This window comes from Zootoca vivipara, chromosome 14 (genome assembly GCF_963506605.1).
Source record: "Zootoca vivipara chromosome 14, rZooViv1.1, whole genome shotgun sequence".
Classification (NCBI taxonomy): domain Eukaryota; kingdom Metazoa; phylum Chordata; class Lepidosauria; order Squamata; family Lacertidae; genus Zootoca; species Zootoca vivipara.
The window spans coordinates 4,025,332-4,044,551 of NC_083289.1; the positions used below are offsets into that span (position 1 = coordinate 4,025,332).

At 43.2% G+C, this 19,220-nt stretch overlaps 1 protein-coding gene across 5 annotated transcripts; it reads left to right on the forward strand.

Annotated features, from left to right (window-relative positions):
* BNIP2 (BCL2 interacting protein 2) lies at window positions 1–18,919 on the forward strand. 5 transcript variants are annotated; one of them, XM_035131470.2, is made up of 11 exons: window positions 1–154; window positions 4,198–4,325; window positions 6,886–6,950; window positions 9,436–9,600; window positions 11,186–11,362; window positions 11,466–11,568; window positions 12,108–12,239; window positions 13,404–13,490; window positions 13,584–13,682; window positions 15,066–15,101; window positions 17,621–18,919. In XM_035131470.2, exons 2-11 carry the CDS (start codon window positions 4,276–4,278, stop codon window positions 17,667–17,669), a joined length of 963 nt encoding a protein of 320 aa, XP_034987361.1. In that variant the 5' UTR covers window positions 1–154; window positions 4,198–4,275; the 3' UTR covers window positions 17,670–18,919. The 5 variants fall into 5 exon arrangements, with proteins under 5 accessions (XP_034987361.1, XP_034987364.1, XP_060138893.1 ...); XM_035131473.2 differs by lacking the exon at window positions 15,066–15,101; XM_060282910.1 differs by lacking the exon at window positions 17,621–18,919 and having other exon boundaries at window positions 15,066–17,614.
* The last annotated feature ends 301 nt before the right edge of the window (window positions 18,920–19,220 follow it).

Here is a 19,220-nt window from a genome sequence, read left to right on the forward strand (position 1 = left end):
GCGGCGCCGCTTCCTGTCCGGTGGCGTTTGCTTCCGGGGCAGGGTCGTCTCTTTAGGAAAATCTGTGGGGGGGACGGAGCTGGCGGGGGAACGGGCCGGGCTCGTGGTGGCCGGATGAGAGCGAGGAAAGGCAGGCCGGAACGGAGGTGGACTGGTGAGTATTGTGGCGGGAGGTGGGATGGGGCGCTTGGAGGGGTTTTTAATTTGGGGGGTTAAGGGCAATTGACGCGCACACAAGCTTCGGAACAGGAAATGAGGGGCTCTCTCTGTCACTTCACATTCACTCCCCCCCCCCATTATCTGGATGGTTATTGTCATGGCTTACGTATATCTGTATATTCGTTGAAATACTGTACTTATAAAACTGGGAAGTATGTAGGGTTGTCACCTTTGTTCTGGCAAAATACAGGGGAGGGTGGGGCGGGTTTTTCCATCTGTTACTGAAGTGATTTCAGTCTGTTGCAGCCTCACAGGATGGCCCCTCCCGCAGTTTGGTCAAACTCATGTTTGTAGCTTCGAGAACACTGTCCAACCATCTCGTCCTCTGTCGTCCCCTTCTCCTAGTGCCCTCAATCTTTCCCAACATCAGGGTCTTTTCCAGGGAGTCTTCTCTTCTCATGAGGTGGCCAAAGTATTGGAGCCTCAGCTTCAGGATCTGTCCTTCCAGTGAGCGCTCAGGGCTGATTTCCTTCAGAATGGATAGGTTTGATCTTCTTGCAGTCCATGGGACTCTCAAGCGTCTCCTCCAGCACCATAATTCAAAAGCATCAATTCTTCGGCGATCAGCCTTCTTTATGGTCCAGCTCTCACTTCCATACATCACTACTGAGAAAACCATAGCTTTAACTATACGGACCTTTGTCGGCAAAGTGATGTCTCTGCTTTTTAAGATGCTGTCTAGGTTTGTCATTGCTTTTCTCCCAAGGAGCAGGCGTCTTTTAATTTCGTGACTGCTGTTACCATCTGCAATGATCATGGAACCCAATATAGTGCTTGGCTACCCAAAGCTTAAATACATGACGTTTCTCTTACATAACCTTTCAAACATGTGCACTTGGAGAGAGAGAAGACTTGAAGAACAGGACAAAACTGTAACAATACAGGATGTAGCATTTCCTTTGGAATACATGACAATCCTGTATTATACAGAACAGGTGGCAACCCTAGCATGCAGATGTAAGCTTTTGAACAGGAATCGAGGGAGGCAGCAAAAAGCCCTCCCCATGTTCTAACCAAAAGCACTGAGAAAACAAGTAGTAGTTAGAGTGTCAGACTAGGACCTGGGACACCAGGGTTCAAATCCCCTCTCAGTCATGAAGCTCACTGGGTGACCTTAGGGGACAGTCACACACTCTCAACCTCACCTCACTAGGGTTTTTTGGGGAGGTGGGCTCCTTGGAGGAAAGGTGGAATAAAATTGTAACAATCTCTACTAATAATTATGGTTCATATATTGACTTGAATAGCTTTCACTGGAGTCCTGAGTGCATATTAATTAATTAATTTCTATACTTCCCTTCAGCTGAGGATCATAGAGTGGTTTACAATATAAAAACACAAAAATATGTAGCATAGTAACAAACAAAAGCAATACACCCACCTGCAGTTTGAAAAGCCATATGTGTTCACATAGCATGATCCTGTGCAAGCTTGCTTACCTGGAAGTAAGACCTGCTGAGCTGAATAGGGCCTGCTATTAAGTAAGCTTGTGTAAAATGAGCTCCTTGGGAGTTTAAGTGTGAAAATGGGGCAGGACAGGAGTTGTATGCAGTTCCGCTGCATAAACAAAGGAATGGGATTTTGTGATCTTAAATATGAGAAATGGAAAAAATCCCTGCAGGTTAAGAAGGAACAACAACCTGGCTTTTAATGGAAGTAATGTAGAAATAAAGGTAAAATTGAGATCTCATGACTACGCAGTGAACTAGGTTTAGCAATGGTGGGATTTGTGTGATTAGTGATGTGTATTTTGCCTATTGAGCTTGTCCAGTGTCACAGGAAAGGATATATGTTGTTCAGTTATTGAGCCAAAGTGACTTGTTCTGCATATATTGGCTTCTTAGGATGAGTTTCAATATGACTTATGAAATTCTGTAATACTGTATTAAGAATGGCATTTTATGTAATCTTGTACAAAAATTCAAGCTATAATTTATCAGTGTTAAATGTGACTGAACTTGATAGCCTTGTCTGTGATAGCCTATGCAGTTAGCTCAGTTGAGAGCTGATGTGTCAAAATCCTATGGCTTATTAGGAATAACCATCAATGCTACTGTGAAGAATTAAATGTGATCCTCAAAGGAAAACAATCCACACATTGTTTATTCAACGTAAATGAATAACTTGCTATTTCACAGCTATAGCTTTGTGTTATTTGTTCCTGGAGGCTGTTAAGTGAGTGTTTTATTAAGCAATAAGTTGTTGGGTTATGTTGTAAGGCACAAAGCCAAAACACTATCTGTCAACTGCAAGCAACATTGCTTGTGATGTGCTGGGTGGAGTTGAGCAATTATGAAATCTTCAGCTCGGCTTCCTAGTTGGCAGCTTTAACTGTTCTCCTAAGGGTGCATAAACTTGCTGGAATTTTTTTTCCTTCAAGGTTTGCAAAGCCAGACAATGAACTTTATTGGGGATTCTCCTCGGGAGGTGGGTTGTCTTTTGCTTGCCTAGCCTACTGGCAAGCCAACTTACCCTCCTCAGAGCTGTCCTGGCAACCCCTGCCCCCAAGGAGTGTGTCAGCTTCATTGCTGTTGCCGCTGCTTGAAGCTGCCCAAGCGCCTTATCATAACAGTATCCAAGGCAATTTCTCTGGAAAGGCTGATAGGGAGGTAGGAGACTGGTTGGCTGTTCGGAGACACTCAAAGCACTCTGTGACAGCAGAATCCAAATCTCTGGCAATAATTTGTGTGTGCATGTGGGGTGGGTTGACTGACTTTGCCCCAAGTGACCAAGGCTTTCTAGGTGACTTGGGAGGTGGTGGGATGGTAATCCTCCACAGTTTCAGAGTTGCAGGGAAGTCTGGTCTCTTGTAAAAGGATGACACTGTACTGACCACAGCAGGTAAAAAGCTGTTTTTTTCTACTGAAAGAGCATTTGGGATGTTGCCAGTGTAATGTGGGAGGTATATGTTGCCAAATCTTAATTACCGGTATATAAGCCACAGACTTTACTAATGGAAAGGGATAATAGCCCTCTTTTAGCCAGAATGTTATCCAAGGAAAAGTTGACTTCTTTATATGTAGTATTTATATATGGGTTCTGCCATGATAAATCATAAAAAAGAGAAGTTTGTGTTAATAAAATATATGTGGATTTACCTATTCTCAAAGTGTGCACAGTAAAATGTCTTCCCCAATTGAGTTCAGGTGAGCAGTTAGGAAGGGGCTTCAAATATTGTTGGTTTCTGAGCATTGCTGGGGTGGGGCTCCCTCTGCTCTTTAATAGTATGAGGCTTATGAAGAGCTTGAATGGAAAGTTCATACTTGGGTGTTGGTGAATTACTTAAAATAAGGGGGTGTGGGTAGAGATACTAGGTGCTAAATTGCAGCAAATTGAAAACCACATATTTCTCTTCAGTCCCCTTGATTTTACACAACAGAATGCATTAACATTTTTATCTTTTACACCCAGATGTTTATATATATATATCCACTGAGGATTTCACTTTGTGAGTGAATGAAGTACCAACTAATCCACAAAAGTTCATGCAGCAATACATTTGGTAGTCTTCAGGGTTCAGATCTTCCTGGGTAGCAGCAGCTGCAACCTCCCACTGGCCCTTGGTCCCCTGGCTGATATTTGTGGCTAAAGCATTCTTCCCTTCAACTCTGCTCTCCTAGCCAACTTTATAGATATATCTGCCTTTACTTATACTTCAGGACTGGTATTACCTAGGGACTTCCTTCCTTCATACGTAGTATGTCCTGGATAGTGGAGCTTACCATGAAAAGTGGAGAAAGTTCCAAAAAGATGCATAAAGCCACTCTTAGGGAACTTTCACATAAAATATGTAGTATGTTATGGGATTGTTCAGACAAACCCAGGCCTCTTTGCTTTGCCCTCAAATGTGTGTCCTCATATTCCCGTTTCTCATTTATGTTACTCATCTGCTTATTGCTGTGATTCTTAGGAAGATAGATCAGCTCATGAGTACTGGAATTTCAATTGCTGAGCAAACACTTTCAAAATACTTTGCAGTTCTTTCCTAAGATCTAACACGAAGCAGGAATTCTGGATCACGTAGAATCTGCATCAGCCATTGAGGCGACACTGAGGATGGAAGGAGTTGAACTTAAAGAGGAGTGGCAAGATGAAGACTTTCCAAGGTAACAAGTAGCAGGGCTTGATTTGCTCTGGAACATATTCTTCAGAAAGTGGAGTTTGGCTTGTCCCTAAAAAGTGTTTGTCAGTTGTAGCCAAGGGAGGTACTGTTTCCTGTGTGTTCATATGGATCTGTAAGCCTCATCTTCTGCCCTCTTTTTATGTTGGGGATATTTCACATATTCAGCTATGAATTTAAATTATATTATTTCAAAAGCAGACTTAGGAAAAATGTGCAGTTTATATTTGCATATACATTTTTGTCTTGTGTACATATACACATTTGCCACATGATCTGAACCTGACTGCAGAGGTTCAGCATAGAGATTTTAAAGAGCTTGCAAACTTTTCTAGGTCCTGAAGGAGTGTTTTACTCCAAAGCATGCTAATCTACAATTAAGAGTTTTGCACCAGTGAGCACTGGAGACTGTTCTCCATTTCATTTTGTTCATTTGAGCTCCTTCCCTCCCTGCTCTTTTTTCTGCCCTGCCCTGCAACTCTCCTCACCTGATACAATGGGCAGGACATGCTTTCTTATTGCAGGATGGTCTGGCACTGCTGAGGCTGATGTTCTGGTCACACTGTTGCAAGCTGCTCACCAGCTGTTGCAGCTCTGCAGCCCTTAGAGTTGGAATGCCAGTGTGCAAACATTCAGCCACCTTGATGGGCCATCTAGGTACAGGTTATGATTATTTTTTTTAAAAAATAGGAATACTTCTGTGACTCATCAGGCTGAATTTTCTGCAGTACTCTACAGCACACAAATTAGTGCATCAGCAGACTAGCTTGCTCACTGACTACCACAAGAGTTGGTTAAACCCCAGTTGCTAACTCTTTGGGGCTTGCGTCACATTTTGTAGAATTGTAGGGGCAGAAGGGAACCCAAGGGTCATCTAGTCCAACCCCTGCAATGCAAGAATATTAGCTAAAGCATTCATGACAGATGGCCATCCAACCTCTGCTTAAAAACCTCTAAGGAAGGAGAGTCCACCACCTTTTATGGGAGTCTGTTCCACTGTAGAACAGCTTTTAGCACCAGAAAGTTCTTTATCAGGCATCCCCAAACTTCGGCCCTCCAGATGTTTTGGACTACAATTCCCATCTTCCCTGACCACTGGTCCTGCTAGCTAGGAATCATGGGAGATGTAGGCCAAAACATCTGGAGGGCCACAGTTTGGGGATGCCTGTTCTTTATGATGTTTAGTTAGAATCTCCTTTCTTATAACTTGAAGCCATTGGTTCTGGTTGTACCCTCCAAAGTAGGAGAAAACAAGCTTGCTCCAACTTTCATGTGATAGCCCTTCAGATATTTGAAGATGGCTATCATATCTCCCTCAGTCTCCTCTTTTCCAGGCTAAACATCCCCAACTCCTTCAACCATTTCTCATAAGGCTTGGTTCCCAGAACCTTGATCATCTTGGTTGCCCTCCTCTGCACATGTTCCAGATTGTCAACATCCTCCTTAAATTGTGGTGCCCAGAACTGGACACAGGTGTGGTCTGTCCAAAGCAGAATAGAGTGGTAATATTAATTCCCTTGATCTGGACCAGGCATCGGCAACCTCTGGCCCATGGGCTGAATCCGGCCCACGAAGGCCATTTAACCGGTGCAGCGCAGCGCAGGGACTCGCTGAGTGGTGCCGGAAATGGCATCTGTGCACGTGCAGATACCAGAAACTGCATCTGTGCGTGCCTAGATGCCGAAAATCGCTTCTGCACAGGCGTGATTTTCAGCTTCCAGGCATGCGCAGAAGCGATTTCTGGCACCGCGGACATACACAGACGTGATTTCTGGCATCGTGCTGCGCATGTCCGGCCCACGGATGATTGTCCTTGGGAATGATCTGGCCCATGGCCAGAAAACTTTGCCGACCCCTGATCTGGACACTATACTTCTCTTGATGCAGCCTAGAATAGCATTAGCATTTTTTGCTGCTGCATCATACTGTTGACTCATGTTCAGCTTGTGGTCCACTAAGATCCCTATATGCTTTTCACATGTACTGCTAGTAAGCCACGTGTCCCCCATTTGTGCATCTGGGTATTCCTGCCTAAGTGCAGAGCCTTACATTTGTCCCTATTGAAATTAATTTTGCTAGCTTGCACCCAGTTCTCCAATCTGTTAAGGTTATATTGAATTCTGATTCTGTCTTCTGCGGCATTAGCTACCCCTCCCAGTTTGGTGTCATCTGCAAATTTGATGAGCATCCCCTTAATTCCTTCATCCAAGTTGCTTTTTTAAGACGTTGAACAACAACGGGCCCAGGACAGAACCCTGCAGCACTCCACTTGTCACTTTTCCCAGGATGATGAGGAACCATTAAGAGTACTCTTTGGGTTCTCTTTGGGTTCGGTCAGTCAATCAGCTACAGATCCACCCAAATCTATTGGGTTGCACAAAGCTGGTGTCTGGATGCTGTGTAAGAAGTGATTGGGCACTGATAGAGATGTGAAAGATGGAGGGGGGTGAGGAAATATTTTTCTACTGGGTCCCTTCCCCTCCCCTCCCTCAATCTCTACTGAGCACTATCCTCATTGTTTCCTCTTATGTTTTTTACTGTCCCAGACCTCTACCGGAAGATGACCATATTGATGATATGTCAGATCCAGCTGAAAGAGGGGACCAACCTGGTAAGTTTAGTATAAAGGAATATATGGTTCTACATATGATTTTGGACTTCAGCTCACATAATCCCTAGTCAGCATGGGAGGTGGAGTCCATTAGCATCTGGGGGACCACAGGTTTCTCATTCCTCTTATCCAGGGGTCGCCCGTGGGGGACCTACAGGTGCCAGTGTGCCCATAACTTTTTGCTCTTCCTGCACAGTTCCTGTTTGCACTGCCTCAGCCTCCTTTACATCGGTCACTCCCCCACTCCTAAAAACAGGATTGGGCATCTGTCATCCCATTCATTCAGTACAGAGGAGGTGTTAAAATGGCTTTTCTCTGGGAGCAAGTGCAGTGGTGGCTGAGGCAAGTGCCTTTTCTCCACTGATCGGTGGCTGGCAGTGGGTTACGGTTGCACCATTTTGTGGTCCTGCATTCCCCTTGCCCCCCCTCTCTTTTGTTGGCCACTTCTGATGCTGGGTAAATCAAGACAGAAAATGAAACTAGAAAATAAACTGCTCTGGATTAAATATTCTAGGCTGGAAGATACTGTTTACTTGCTCAGATCTTTAAGGGACAATCTTCAGTCAATTTTTTATTTGTTTTTTATGTAGGAAAGTTTTGACTGTTTAACTATAACAGAAGGCCACTACTCACTCTCCTGAGTGACTCCTGTTTGTCAAATAGTAGGCGCATAGAGGGCTGCCTTATACTAAACCAGACCATTGCTCCATCTAGTTCAGCATTGGATTAGTATATAATGAACTGTTTGCAGAACTATATACAGTGGTATCTGAAGAAGTGTGCATGCACACAAAAGCTCATACCAATGACAAACTTAGTTGGTCTCTAAGGTGCTGCTGGAATGAATTTTTTTATTTTGTATATACAGTATGTTAGCTACACCTCTTTAAAAAGGGCGATTGAAACTGTAGCATAATGCTTATGCTTTTTGAGTAGGTCTCAGGAGGGCCTTAAATTTTTTTGGATCATATTGTAATGCAAATTCCCTTACAATTAACTATGTAAAATCTAAGATCCTAATTTTCTCAAAGAGCCGGAAACTCCATAATTGGAGAATTGATGGGAGGGTCATTGAACAAGTCTATAGATTCCAATACTTGGGAGTTTGGTTACAACATAACCTTAGATGGAAGGCCCATATAGCTTATATTACAAACAGAGCGAAAGCTATCTCCTTGGCGATCTTGCGATTCTTCTTCACCGATGGGGCCCTTCACATCCCATCGGCATTGAAAGTGTTCAAGGCCAAGGGATCCCGACAATTGCTTATGCCATCTCAACTTGGGGGACTTTTGTCAACCTATCTCACCTAGAGGTTATTCAAAATCAGTTTCTAAGAAGGATATTGAAACTGCCCAACTGTGTAAGTAATACAGCGTTACGCATGGAACTTAACACTGTATCCCTGGAAAACGCCCTGTGGAAGCACATATTTTGTCACTGGTTATCACTATGGCACAATCTCCCAAACCTGTATTTGATACAATGTATGTGGAGAGATGATTTCCAGAGCCCATGGGTAAAAATTTTACAACTGAAAATTACGGCAATGGGAATCTCCCCATCTAAATTACTAGAGCAGGACATAGTTCCAGCTAAAAGAATAGTAACCTGTAAACTAGAGGAGATGGACTTGCAGCAGACAATGGTGTTGGGCAATGGTACCTGCTCACCTCTAAACCTTGGTTTATTACCCCCTTTAAAGCTCCCAAATTATTTGAATTCCTTAACTTCTTCAGCTCATAGATACGCCTTTATAAAGGCAAGATTCAACACTTCCCATCGAACGTGCTGAGTAATAGATTTTCCAATGGACAGATATCGCTCTTATGTGATTGTAATTGTGGGGCACCGGAATCGTTGCATCACATAATCCTTGATTGTGCTCTTCACTCATCGGCCAGGAGCAAGTTTCTTGCTCCATATCTAAAGGGAATTGCCGATGATTCGAATGAAGCCAAACTGAGATACCTACTAAATGATGAAGACCCCTTAAGATCACTCACGGTTGCCAGATTCTTGATCAGCGTCCTATCCCTAAAGAAGAAAAACGGACTCCTGTGCGGCTCGGATAACCCTTTTAAACCATGATTTATGTTTTAGGATGTAATTAGGTGACATCAACATTGATGTCTTTTATTAATTTATGAGCAGAGGGCGATGTTTATGTTGTAAATTTATTGTATTGTATGTTGTTGGTTTTTTGTTTCTGTTTTGTTTGTTTTTTGTAGTTTTTGGCTGTTTTAACTTTGGAGGTTTAAGTACATATATGTTGGTATGGGAAATTGTTGTGTGATGGGCCAATAGCCGTAATAAATATCAATCAATCAATCTTATGCTTTTTGTTTAAAAAATTTGGTTTACAGTACATAGACTTGGAATATGCTTTCATCATTCTGTTTCTTGTATTTGGTGGGGGTGTATGGCCGTCACTAGCTTTAACATGTCTTATAGAATAAACTTCCCTTCCTTTCCAATTTATTAGAAGTGAATGGCAACAAAGTTAAGAAGAAACTATTGGCTCCAAATATAAACTTAACTCTGGATTGCAGTGAAGAATCCATTTTGTCTGACTTGGAAGAGAGCGGGGATATTGATCTGGACGATATGGACACACCATCTGAAAATAGCAATGAGTTCGAATGGGAAGGTAAGACTTGACTCTGTCTAAGCCTTGTGCAGATGTATTTCCTCTGCTTCCTTTGTCAGCATTGTTGATCAGTGGAGCTGTTCTGTGTGGTGGGTGGCCCACTGGGTTTCTGGTCGCTTCATCTGCAGCCTGCTGTGGCCTGTTTGCAAGGATGATAAAAGTCCTCCATATCAAATTGTGTACAGCTGGCATGGGCAGAACTTTGGATTGTGTGATCTGCTTTTTTAAAAGCTAGAATCTAAAGGCCCAGCAACCAGAGCCTGCTCACATCTGTCAGGTTGGGATAGGACACTGTGGGCATCGCTGTGCTGGTTAGTAAAATGTATAGGGTGGAAGTTCTAAAAGCACGTGGTAGTTAGTTGTTTTGTAATTGTATGCTTGTTTTTTTCAAACTGACGTAGCTACCGCTTCGCTTCAAGGCTGCTAGTGGCGTTTTTAGTACAATTTATAAACAAATGCTACTGATATGAAGGGGAACAGAAGATATTTTTGCTCAGCACAGGATTTTCCAGCTGGTACAAAACTGACACTGATGATAGCTCTTGAATCAATTGTGTACCAATGGTTCAGGAGAGATTTCAGAAAGGGGCCTCTTTACTTCAAAGTTATTCAGTTGCTCAAAGCAAGAGACTAGACTTCAGCTTTGGTGCATCCTGCAGCCGATGACTGTGGTGGCATATTGCTTATTTGTATGAGCTTTTCAAATGTGGGGTGAGAAGTTTGCAGCTCTAGGTACTTAGACTTTGCAGTTCACTGGGCTGAAGAGAGGCTGGAGTTGTTCGTTGTTGGAATAAGGTTTCTGTCTTTTCTCTTCTCTTTAATGCGGCTGTCTGCGTTTTCCTGGAAGGATAGTTTCCATTAACAACTCTGTCTTGGAAACAAACTACTAACATGCTGCAGTAGTTTTTTCACACCTCTGTGGTAAGGTTTGTGTTACTGAAATTAATTTGACAAAGCCGTGAGGATGATGTATTCTTCAGGACACTTCCCAAGTCCTGCTTTGTTTGGATTGAAATCTCTATTTTGCATGTCTGCCACTAATCATTGTGTTGAGATGATTCACTAAAATCAATGGGGAAATAATAGGTGAAGGCTAGGACTGTCAACTGATCAAAACGTTTGGGCATTATCCTAATCCACAAACTGATTTGGAATATCAAAATAAGTGTTGTATTGAGCCTATTGCATATATGTAATCATTGCCTGATTAAAGGTATATCCACCTCAAGACTGTGGTCCCTTTTACAGGGGACAGCTTTGATTTACCAAAATAGATTCTTGTCTGATCAGAGGACTAGTTGTTTAAGCTTCAAATATATTTTTATGGGTTTGGAAAGGAATCACAGCTATGTTCTTTCCATTTAAAAGCAACTCAGCACAATCACTGCTTAACTGCTTAGTCAAAATGCAACCCAGACAATTTGTAGATCCATTTCTTGACACTTCCTTCAATATAATGGGCACAGAACATTTGAAGATTTGGGGCATACAGGGAAGCAATGAACATACTTTGTCTAATCTGTGATTCACTGTAACAGTATTGTAATTCCTTTTTAAAAAACCAAAACAAAACACCTCTGAGCAGATGATCTTCCAAAGCCGAAAACTACAGATGTGATTCAGAAAGGATCGTTACAAGAATATGCAGCATCAGACGAAAAAGAGGAGGAACGGCGATGGCGGATGTTCCGGATTGGAGACCAAGATCACAGGGTGGATATGAAGGCAATTGAGCCATATAAGAAAGTTATCAGTCATGGAGGTGAGATTAGTGACAAATGCTCTTCTTCACCAGTCCCCCCCAAAAGAATTGCAGGATGCCTGAAGAAAAAGCATAACAATTAGATTTTTCTTCTTCTTTCTAGGTTATTATGGTGATGGGTTAAATGCAATCGTTGTATTTGCAGTTTGCTTCATGCCGGAAAGCGGGCAGCCAAACTACAGATACTTAATGGATAATCTCTTTAAGTGAGTTGTACTTGATGAATGCATGAACCTGCCTTATTCCAAGTCAGACCTCTGATCCCTGTGTTTCCTCCCATGTCAGAATGCTTGCAAGTGGTGGAGGTGGAAGCAGGCAGCAGGAGAGGGCCATTGTGGCCTTTTCTTGCAGGGACATTGGCTGGCCAGAGTGCTGGGCTAGATAGTCCATTGGACTGATTCAGCAGGCCTCTTCTCATGATGATCTTTCCTTAACCCAACCTGAAGAAGCTTCTGCCTTAGCTCTTCCAAAGTCCTCCTATCCTTTTCAGTGGGAGATGCCAGGGAATGCCTTGAGGCCTTTTTCATGCCAAGTGCGTGAGTGATGACCTCTCCCCTCTGGCATTGCTAAGGCCAGACTACAAATACAATTTTGGCTTTATTTCCTGACTCAATTTTATATGCTCCTTAAAATGAACTGCTGCTGATTAACAGTGCAGGAGAGGGATGCAGGGCCATAAGGAAAGTTGGTGGGGGAAGATAGCACAAGAACCTCACTGTCTGTCTCTCCTCCCACCCCCAAACAGGTATGTTATTGGCACACTAGAATTGTTAGTAGCAGAGAACTACATGATCGTTTACCTAAATGGTGCAACAACACGGAGGAAGATGCCTAGTCTAGGCTGGCTCAGGAAGTGTTACCAACAGATTGATAGGAGGTAAGAAGAATTTGAGATGCAGCCAATTGCATAACACATGACAATTCTTTTAAAGTGTTATTTACTTCTGTCAAGTGATGTAAGAAAGCTCTGTTGTCACATCCCTTGTGATTTGGGTTCCACACTCCCAGGGCAGTAGTTGTGCTGGCGCTTAAGGTGGTGTGTTCTCATGAAGAGAAAAAAATGGCACCTGACCTATGAAAATGTGGTAGAGCCCATTTTTACACAGTGTTGAGCATAGTTCTGAAGAAACTTTCAGAAGAGTGGACTATAGAACCTAGAAAGCTATTTATACTGAGCCAGGATGTTGTTCAGTACAGTGGTACCTCGCAAGACGAATTTTTCGCAAGACGAATGCATTTTGCGATCTGATGGTGACTTGCAAGACGAATTCGTTTTGCGAAAGATTTGTCGTGCGAATCGTGTTTTCCCATAGGAATGCATTGAAATTTAATTAATGTGTTCCAATGGGCAAAAAAAGAAATTTCAATGCATTCCTATGGGAAACCGCGATTTGCAAGACAAATTTTTCGCAAAACGAAATGACTCGTGGAACGAATTAAATTCGTCTTGCGAGGCACCACTGTATTGTCTACACTGACTGCCAGCAGTTCTCCAGAGTTTAGGGCAGGAACCTCCCAGCCCTCCAAGGGGATGCCAGGGATTGAACCTGGGACCGTCTGCATGTAAAGCAGATACTTTTCCGCTGAGCTACTGTATAGAATTGTTTCTGTTCTCTATCCTAGAAGGAAAAGTCATATTGGATATTACAGCCCCCAAAAGCAAATGTTCCTGACACCCCCCCCCTATGTTCTGGCAACTAGGTTGAGGATGCAGGTGTATGGGTTCACCTCTGCCCTTGTCCCAGAATGGCTCTCCATTCCATCCCTATCTCCTGCCCAAGAAACATGGCAAGAGCCTGTCTCTGCAGGTATGGGGACACACTCCCCTTCATTGTCTCTTCAAATCACCTGAGCATAGCTGTGACTCTGCTATTTTAGTCTAATTCTAATGCTGATCCCAGACTCACTAGGAGTTTCTTTCTGGCTTACACCTAGAGTAGAGCACTAGCAATGTTCAGTGTCTGCTAGTATCTAGGCTTTGTTATTTTCCTCTTGCTTCTCTTGTTGATTGCATCTTTTTAATATTTTGATTGAACTTTAGGTTAAGGAAAAACCTGAAATCATTAATAATAGTTCATCCTTCCTGGTTCATTAGAACACTTCTGGCAATCACAAAACCTTTTATTAGGTAACACCCATAATACTTACTTCATTTTTTCCCCAGTACTGGTATGTTTAGCATTTCAACAGTAACAGTGTCTTTTCTATTCTTTTTTTCTAGCTCAAAATTCAGCCAAAAAATCAGATATGTCTTTACTTTGGCAGAGCTGGCTGAACTCGTCCCCATGGAATACGTTGGTATACCTGAATGCATAAAACAGTAGGTTACTGGTTCCATGTTCATAATCCCAAAAATGAAGCATAAATGCTCAGTAACAGAGCAATCCAAACCTTTAGGAAACAGACACCGCTATATGAAGAGCCCTGCCAGCTCACAGTGGCTATTACAAGGTTGAAGGAGCAGTGTTTCCCCCTGTGCCCAAAAGTGATTCCAGCTGGCATAGTTGAGGGCTTTTTGTGCACACGTGATTGTGTCCAGGGAACAAGGGGGCTTGGGATCCTGTGACTGCATTGCAGGGGGTTGGACTAGATGACTCTTGGGGGTCCCTTCCAACTCTATGATTCTGTGACTTTGCTGCCACCTCTGACATGTCCACAACACACCCCATATTCAGCCTTACCACTGTCGGAGAACCACCATTGTGCCAACAGCAGTGATGGTGTTGTGAGCCACTACAGTGAGAAGCAGTAGATCAGGCATCCCCAAACTGCGGCCCTCCAGATGTTTTGGCCTACAACTCCCATGATCCCTAGCTAACAGGACCAGTGGTCAGGGATGGTGGGAACTGTAGCCCAAAAGATCTGGAGGGCCGAAGTTTGGGGAAGCCTGCAGTAGATATTTTCCTCTTCCAATGGAGAATGAGGTCTGCAGCATCCAGACTGCCCTGCAGCTTCCCTCCCCAAGTCTCCAGTCCTATACTTGGTTGGCATAAGCTCCATTGAACTCTATGGGATTTACTTCTGGGTAGACATGTATATAACTGCACTCTGAGCTTTTGAAAAAGTTAAAATGCTTGCCTCAGCCAATATTTCCTCCCAGTGCAAGTGGTAGTCAAAGTGAAGGTACAGTATAAGTTGGGTTATGTGCAGGACATAATTATGTCCTGCAGCAATTGGCAGTACTGCCAGAGCTGGCGTGGGGAAGCTACACACCTCCTAGATGCTGTTAGACTAACTCCTAGCAGCCTCAGTCAGCAAGGCTGGCAATTTAGTAGACATGACACAAAAGGAAATCTGAATAGGGAGGGAAGAGGAAAGTTTTTGAGTACAGTAGCTCATTCTCTGCTGGCCAAATGAATGGGACCAGGTTGGTCTCCTCCTTGCCATGATGGCCCTGAACACAGGGGGTTCAGCCTCCCAGTGGCCCTGGGCAGAGGGCAGAGTGTGCCTCCCTTCATCTCTTCAATCCAACTGGCAGATGGAGCAGAGTGTTCTTTTCATGCAGGGAGGGAGGCACACAGAGCGATCTTGCAGCAGGCATAGTACTTTTACTACAGGGAAGCTAAGTGCCTTTACTTTTGTTCACCTTAGCATTATTGCGTAAAGCCCTTGCCCAAGAACAGGTGCTGTTAGCTTCAGATCTGGATTTTGCTGGTATATGGAACTGCATCTTACTTACTAAAAAAACATTTTCCCCACTAAGGTATGAAGAAGAAAAATTTAAAAAGAAACCCAAAAGGTATATGCACATCTTGATCAGGGCTGTATCTAATCTAGCCAACTTTGCACTGTGCTAAATGTTGGGATATATTTGGCTTGCTGGGCTGCCTGCAGCTTGTATGAATGAACATGCGCCCATTGTGCCATCGTGTGTGTGGGTGTATCTGGCTCGCTTATGTTGTGCTGTTCACATAATGTTGTACAAATGACTCGTTGCTTCAGAAGGAAGCCGAGTAGCCAAAAGGCTAAAGCATTTGCTGTCTAATTATAGCACTAATTGTCAAACCTAGAACTGCAACAATTTTCCGCTTTAGGAAGTTGGAGAGCAATTGCTGCAAAATACATTCTTAATTCTAGATGGAGAGTGACTGTGACTCGGCAGTCACTGAAGTTCAAAATTGCTTAATTTGCATTGTCACAGTGTAAACTGGCTGAACACCATAAAGGCGAGGAGGGCTTTCTGCTGCCTGCATTTGCTATGTCTTTTGGGGAGTGGGGGCGCTTCTCATCAATGCATGCTGGGGTTTTCTGGTGCTCAAGAAGTGCATGGCCTGCTAATAAATGTATCTCAGCAACTTCCTCACTTCACAAAATATTGTCCAATCCAGAGCACCAACTGCTACTCTTGCCACTAACAATTTCACTTGATCCAGAATGTGCCCATGGTGTATAATGATTCCAAATGCTTATTTGTGAAGATGGTTTTTTTTTGGGGGGGGTGTTGTTCCCTTGCAAAGAAGGGAGCAAACTGCTACTTAGCAAGACAGACCTACTTAGATTGCAAAGATGCGTTCCCACATTTAATTCAACCCTTTATAGCATTAGAAGGAATTTGTGCAGCCAGGCTGTATGGGTTGCACACAAAGTTTTTGCATCAGGCACAGCATTACTATGAGGCAAAGCTCAGCTTCTGCCCTTTCCCCTTAAAATGAAACCGGGACGACATTTAAAATGAGCTCACTGAAATCCCCTGCTCATTTGCTGTGTTGGTCTTTGCCTCCACAATTGCCATTCATTGATCCAGTTTGCATGTAATGTCAAGCCATGGCTGAGAGTGAGTGTCCTCAAGGGAAGGTCACAGGCGCTTTGCTTCTCTCCTGGTCCTGTCGCTGTTGTGGAACCCTGAGCTAAGCCATGGTTTTTCATAACATTTGCATTCATACCTGTGCTTATAGTTTGTCTTTCTCCTGGTGAACCATGAGCTGCAGCTCAGGTTTGATTTTGGGGAAGGTGCAGAGTGGCCACAGTTTCTAATGGGAGCACCTGCATGCTTATGCATTCACACATGACTTAATCTTGCATGCAAACTGGGCCTTTGACTTAACACACAGGCCCCCAATAAAATTTACGCTGTTGTGGAGGAGGAGGTTCTTGACCATAGCTTAAACCAGGGAGAGGTAGAATCAGAGATTTGGCACCATTTTCTTGGAGCAGGGAAGGGTTTGAAGCGTTGATATTTGGAAGACCTTTTTTATTTGCTGCTTCTGCCTTTCCTCTAAATATCTGACATAACCTAAATATTAAACTTCACCACCAACTGTGGAAAGGAGAGGAAAATACATGTGAGGAAGAGAACAGGCTTCATACCAAATCAAATCATTGCTCCATCTAGGTCAGTATTGCCTACACTGGCTGGCAGTAGCTCTCTAAGATTTAAGGCAAAAGACATGCCCAGCCCTATCTGGAGATGCTGGTGATTGAACCTGGGACCTTCTGCATGGAAAGCAGATGCTCTGTCACGGAGCTGCAGCCATTGCAGATGCCCAGCCCTGTCCCAGCAAGACTGGTTAGAAACTTAGTATGTTGCCAAAACTTGGCATGCCTCATTGGCTGCCTATCAGTAAATTAAGCAATGAGAGTTTTTTTCAAGGCAAAAATACCCTTCATAAAGTTGACTTTCTTAGAGCCCTAGACATCTAGATACACTAGCTGTAAGGAACGTTTCACACCACTATATGCTAGCCAACCTGAGTTTGCCACAAGAGTCTACACTTAACATGGAGCTTCAGCGACCCCAAGTACAGTACATGTTGAGTTAACGGGTAGAGACATAATTATACACAAACTCCTAAGGATTTCATTCAATAGGGTCATGTGCAATGATTCAGTTCTGTGTGGTTGTAGGTCTTGGTCTGAATAAATTGAGGATAAACGAAGTCATATCTTCAGTGCTTTTTTCATGGGGGGATGCAGGGGTACGCATACCCCTAAACATTTTGTGAATCTAAATTTGGCCTCATTGAGGGGCAGTATTTCAATATGAGTAGGAAAATGAGAGTACACCAAAACATTTTTTAAGAAAAAAAGCACTGGGTATCTTACTGTATTGTGGTCTATTTTTTTCATTTTCCTGTTAAGTGTCATTTTTTTAAAGTCACTTTGTATTCTCCTTATAAGTTCTAATTTATTATTCTGGGGGGGAACTTGCTGCTCTACTTGTGCCTAACAGTTTTGCTGCGATTGGAAAGTAATTTTAACACCCTGGTTGAAATTAGAGTTTGACATTTCACTCCCCCTCCCCTTCTGTCTGATGAGCAGAATTGACCGAGAGCTGAATGGGAAACAGGAGCAGAAGACTGAACAGTAAAGTATTTTATTTTATTTTTGGTGTGTTTTGGAGTCTAACCAAGACTGAAGAAAGTGCTGATGGAATGACGTCTTGCATGATCAAAACCTGCTCTGTGGAGGAGGAGGAGAACCTGCCTGCCTCTGGACTTTTACCCAATGGACTACTTGCTGCTGAATGGATTTGCAAGTCCAGGCTAGATGTTGACACTTAATAGCTGCCTGTTCTATACTGCAGTATCGCAAAGCATCATAGGAAGCACTCGTGGTTTTTTTTTAATCCTAAATGATGCTTAGTACATATTTATATGCTTAAATGTTAAGGAAAGAGATAATATATATTTTTATGACTTCTCAAAACAATTATAATGTTTATCTGCAAAACCCTCGCAGGTAAGCCATGCTATAAATGACTGTTTCATTTATTTGATAATAAAAGTGCATGGCAATTTCCTATAAACGGTCAAACACTTCTTGCCTAACAGAAAGAAAAGCAAATCAACATGACCTCATTGATTAGCTAAGCTAGCAAGAGCCCCTCGATTTTCTTGCATAAAAAACGGAGGTTCTTTTGTTTCCCATGTTGGGTGTACCCTGCTTGTGGAGGGGTCCTTGGCACAAAAAAGACACTGCCTGAGTCTTAGTTTCTTTTTATATTTGGTCTGGACTGGCTGCACTTCTGAAACGGATGGATCCAAGGAACTAAGGATGCTTACAGAACCTTTGCTGTAATCTTTGGCTGATGGAGCTGTGCATGTGTTAGAGCCCTAATTTCTAGATAGGGTACAAAGAACCATATTGGTATAGGTGAACCACCCTTGGAACAATAGGTGCCTTCCAGTCGAGCTGGAGATCAAGGTTGGAATTGCATTTGGTAAGGAACACAGGGCTGTTGCCCCTAAATGGTGTGCCCCCTCCTGCATTGTTGAAGTCCCACCCCACCCCTCCATGACACGCAGTGCACTTTTCTCATATCCGGATGTCACTCTGGCTTTCTTGCTCACCAGTAATGTGGGTTGGAGAAACGCACAGCATGTTGGCATCAGGATATGGTTGGTGTGGTGCATTGTCTGCTGTGGAGAAGGAAAGCTTGGCACAGGTGTGTACTTGGTGACAGCCCTCTGCTGCTTGTAAAAGCAGCCTTCAGCAAGTGGGCCCCCTCTGGGTGCTTTGGCTTACAGCTCCCAGCAGCCCCAGCCAGCAGGCTCTGTGGCCAGAAAAGGCTCCCATGCACCATTCACAAGCACTAAATTCACTTTATGTACTTTTTTTTTTAAAAAAAAAGGAGTCTCTATACGTATATAAATTCTGCATGTTCTGAAGCCTTTTCACCTGTGTGCAGAAATTGGCTGCGCTTGTGCAGCGGGATCTATAAACTGCAGACCTAAGCATATGCACTAATTCCTATAGGTTAATCCTCAAAGTAGTTGCCTTGTAGCAGAGATCTTAACACACTTTGCTGACCATGGAAGACATGGTTTTTACAAAAGTTTTTGCTTATTCACAACACAGTTGAAAACACCGTTTTGTCTCCAAACTGTTTACTTGGAAATGCCGCCCTTGTCTCAGTGTA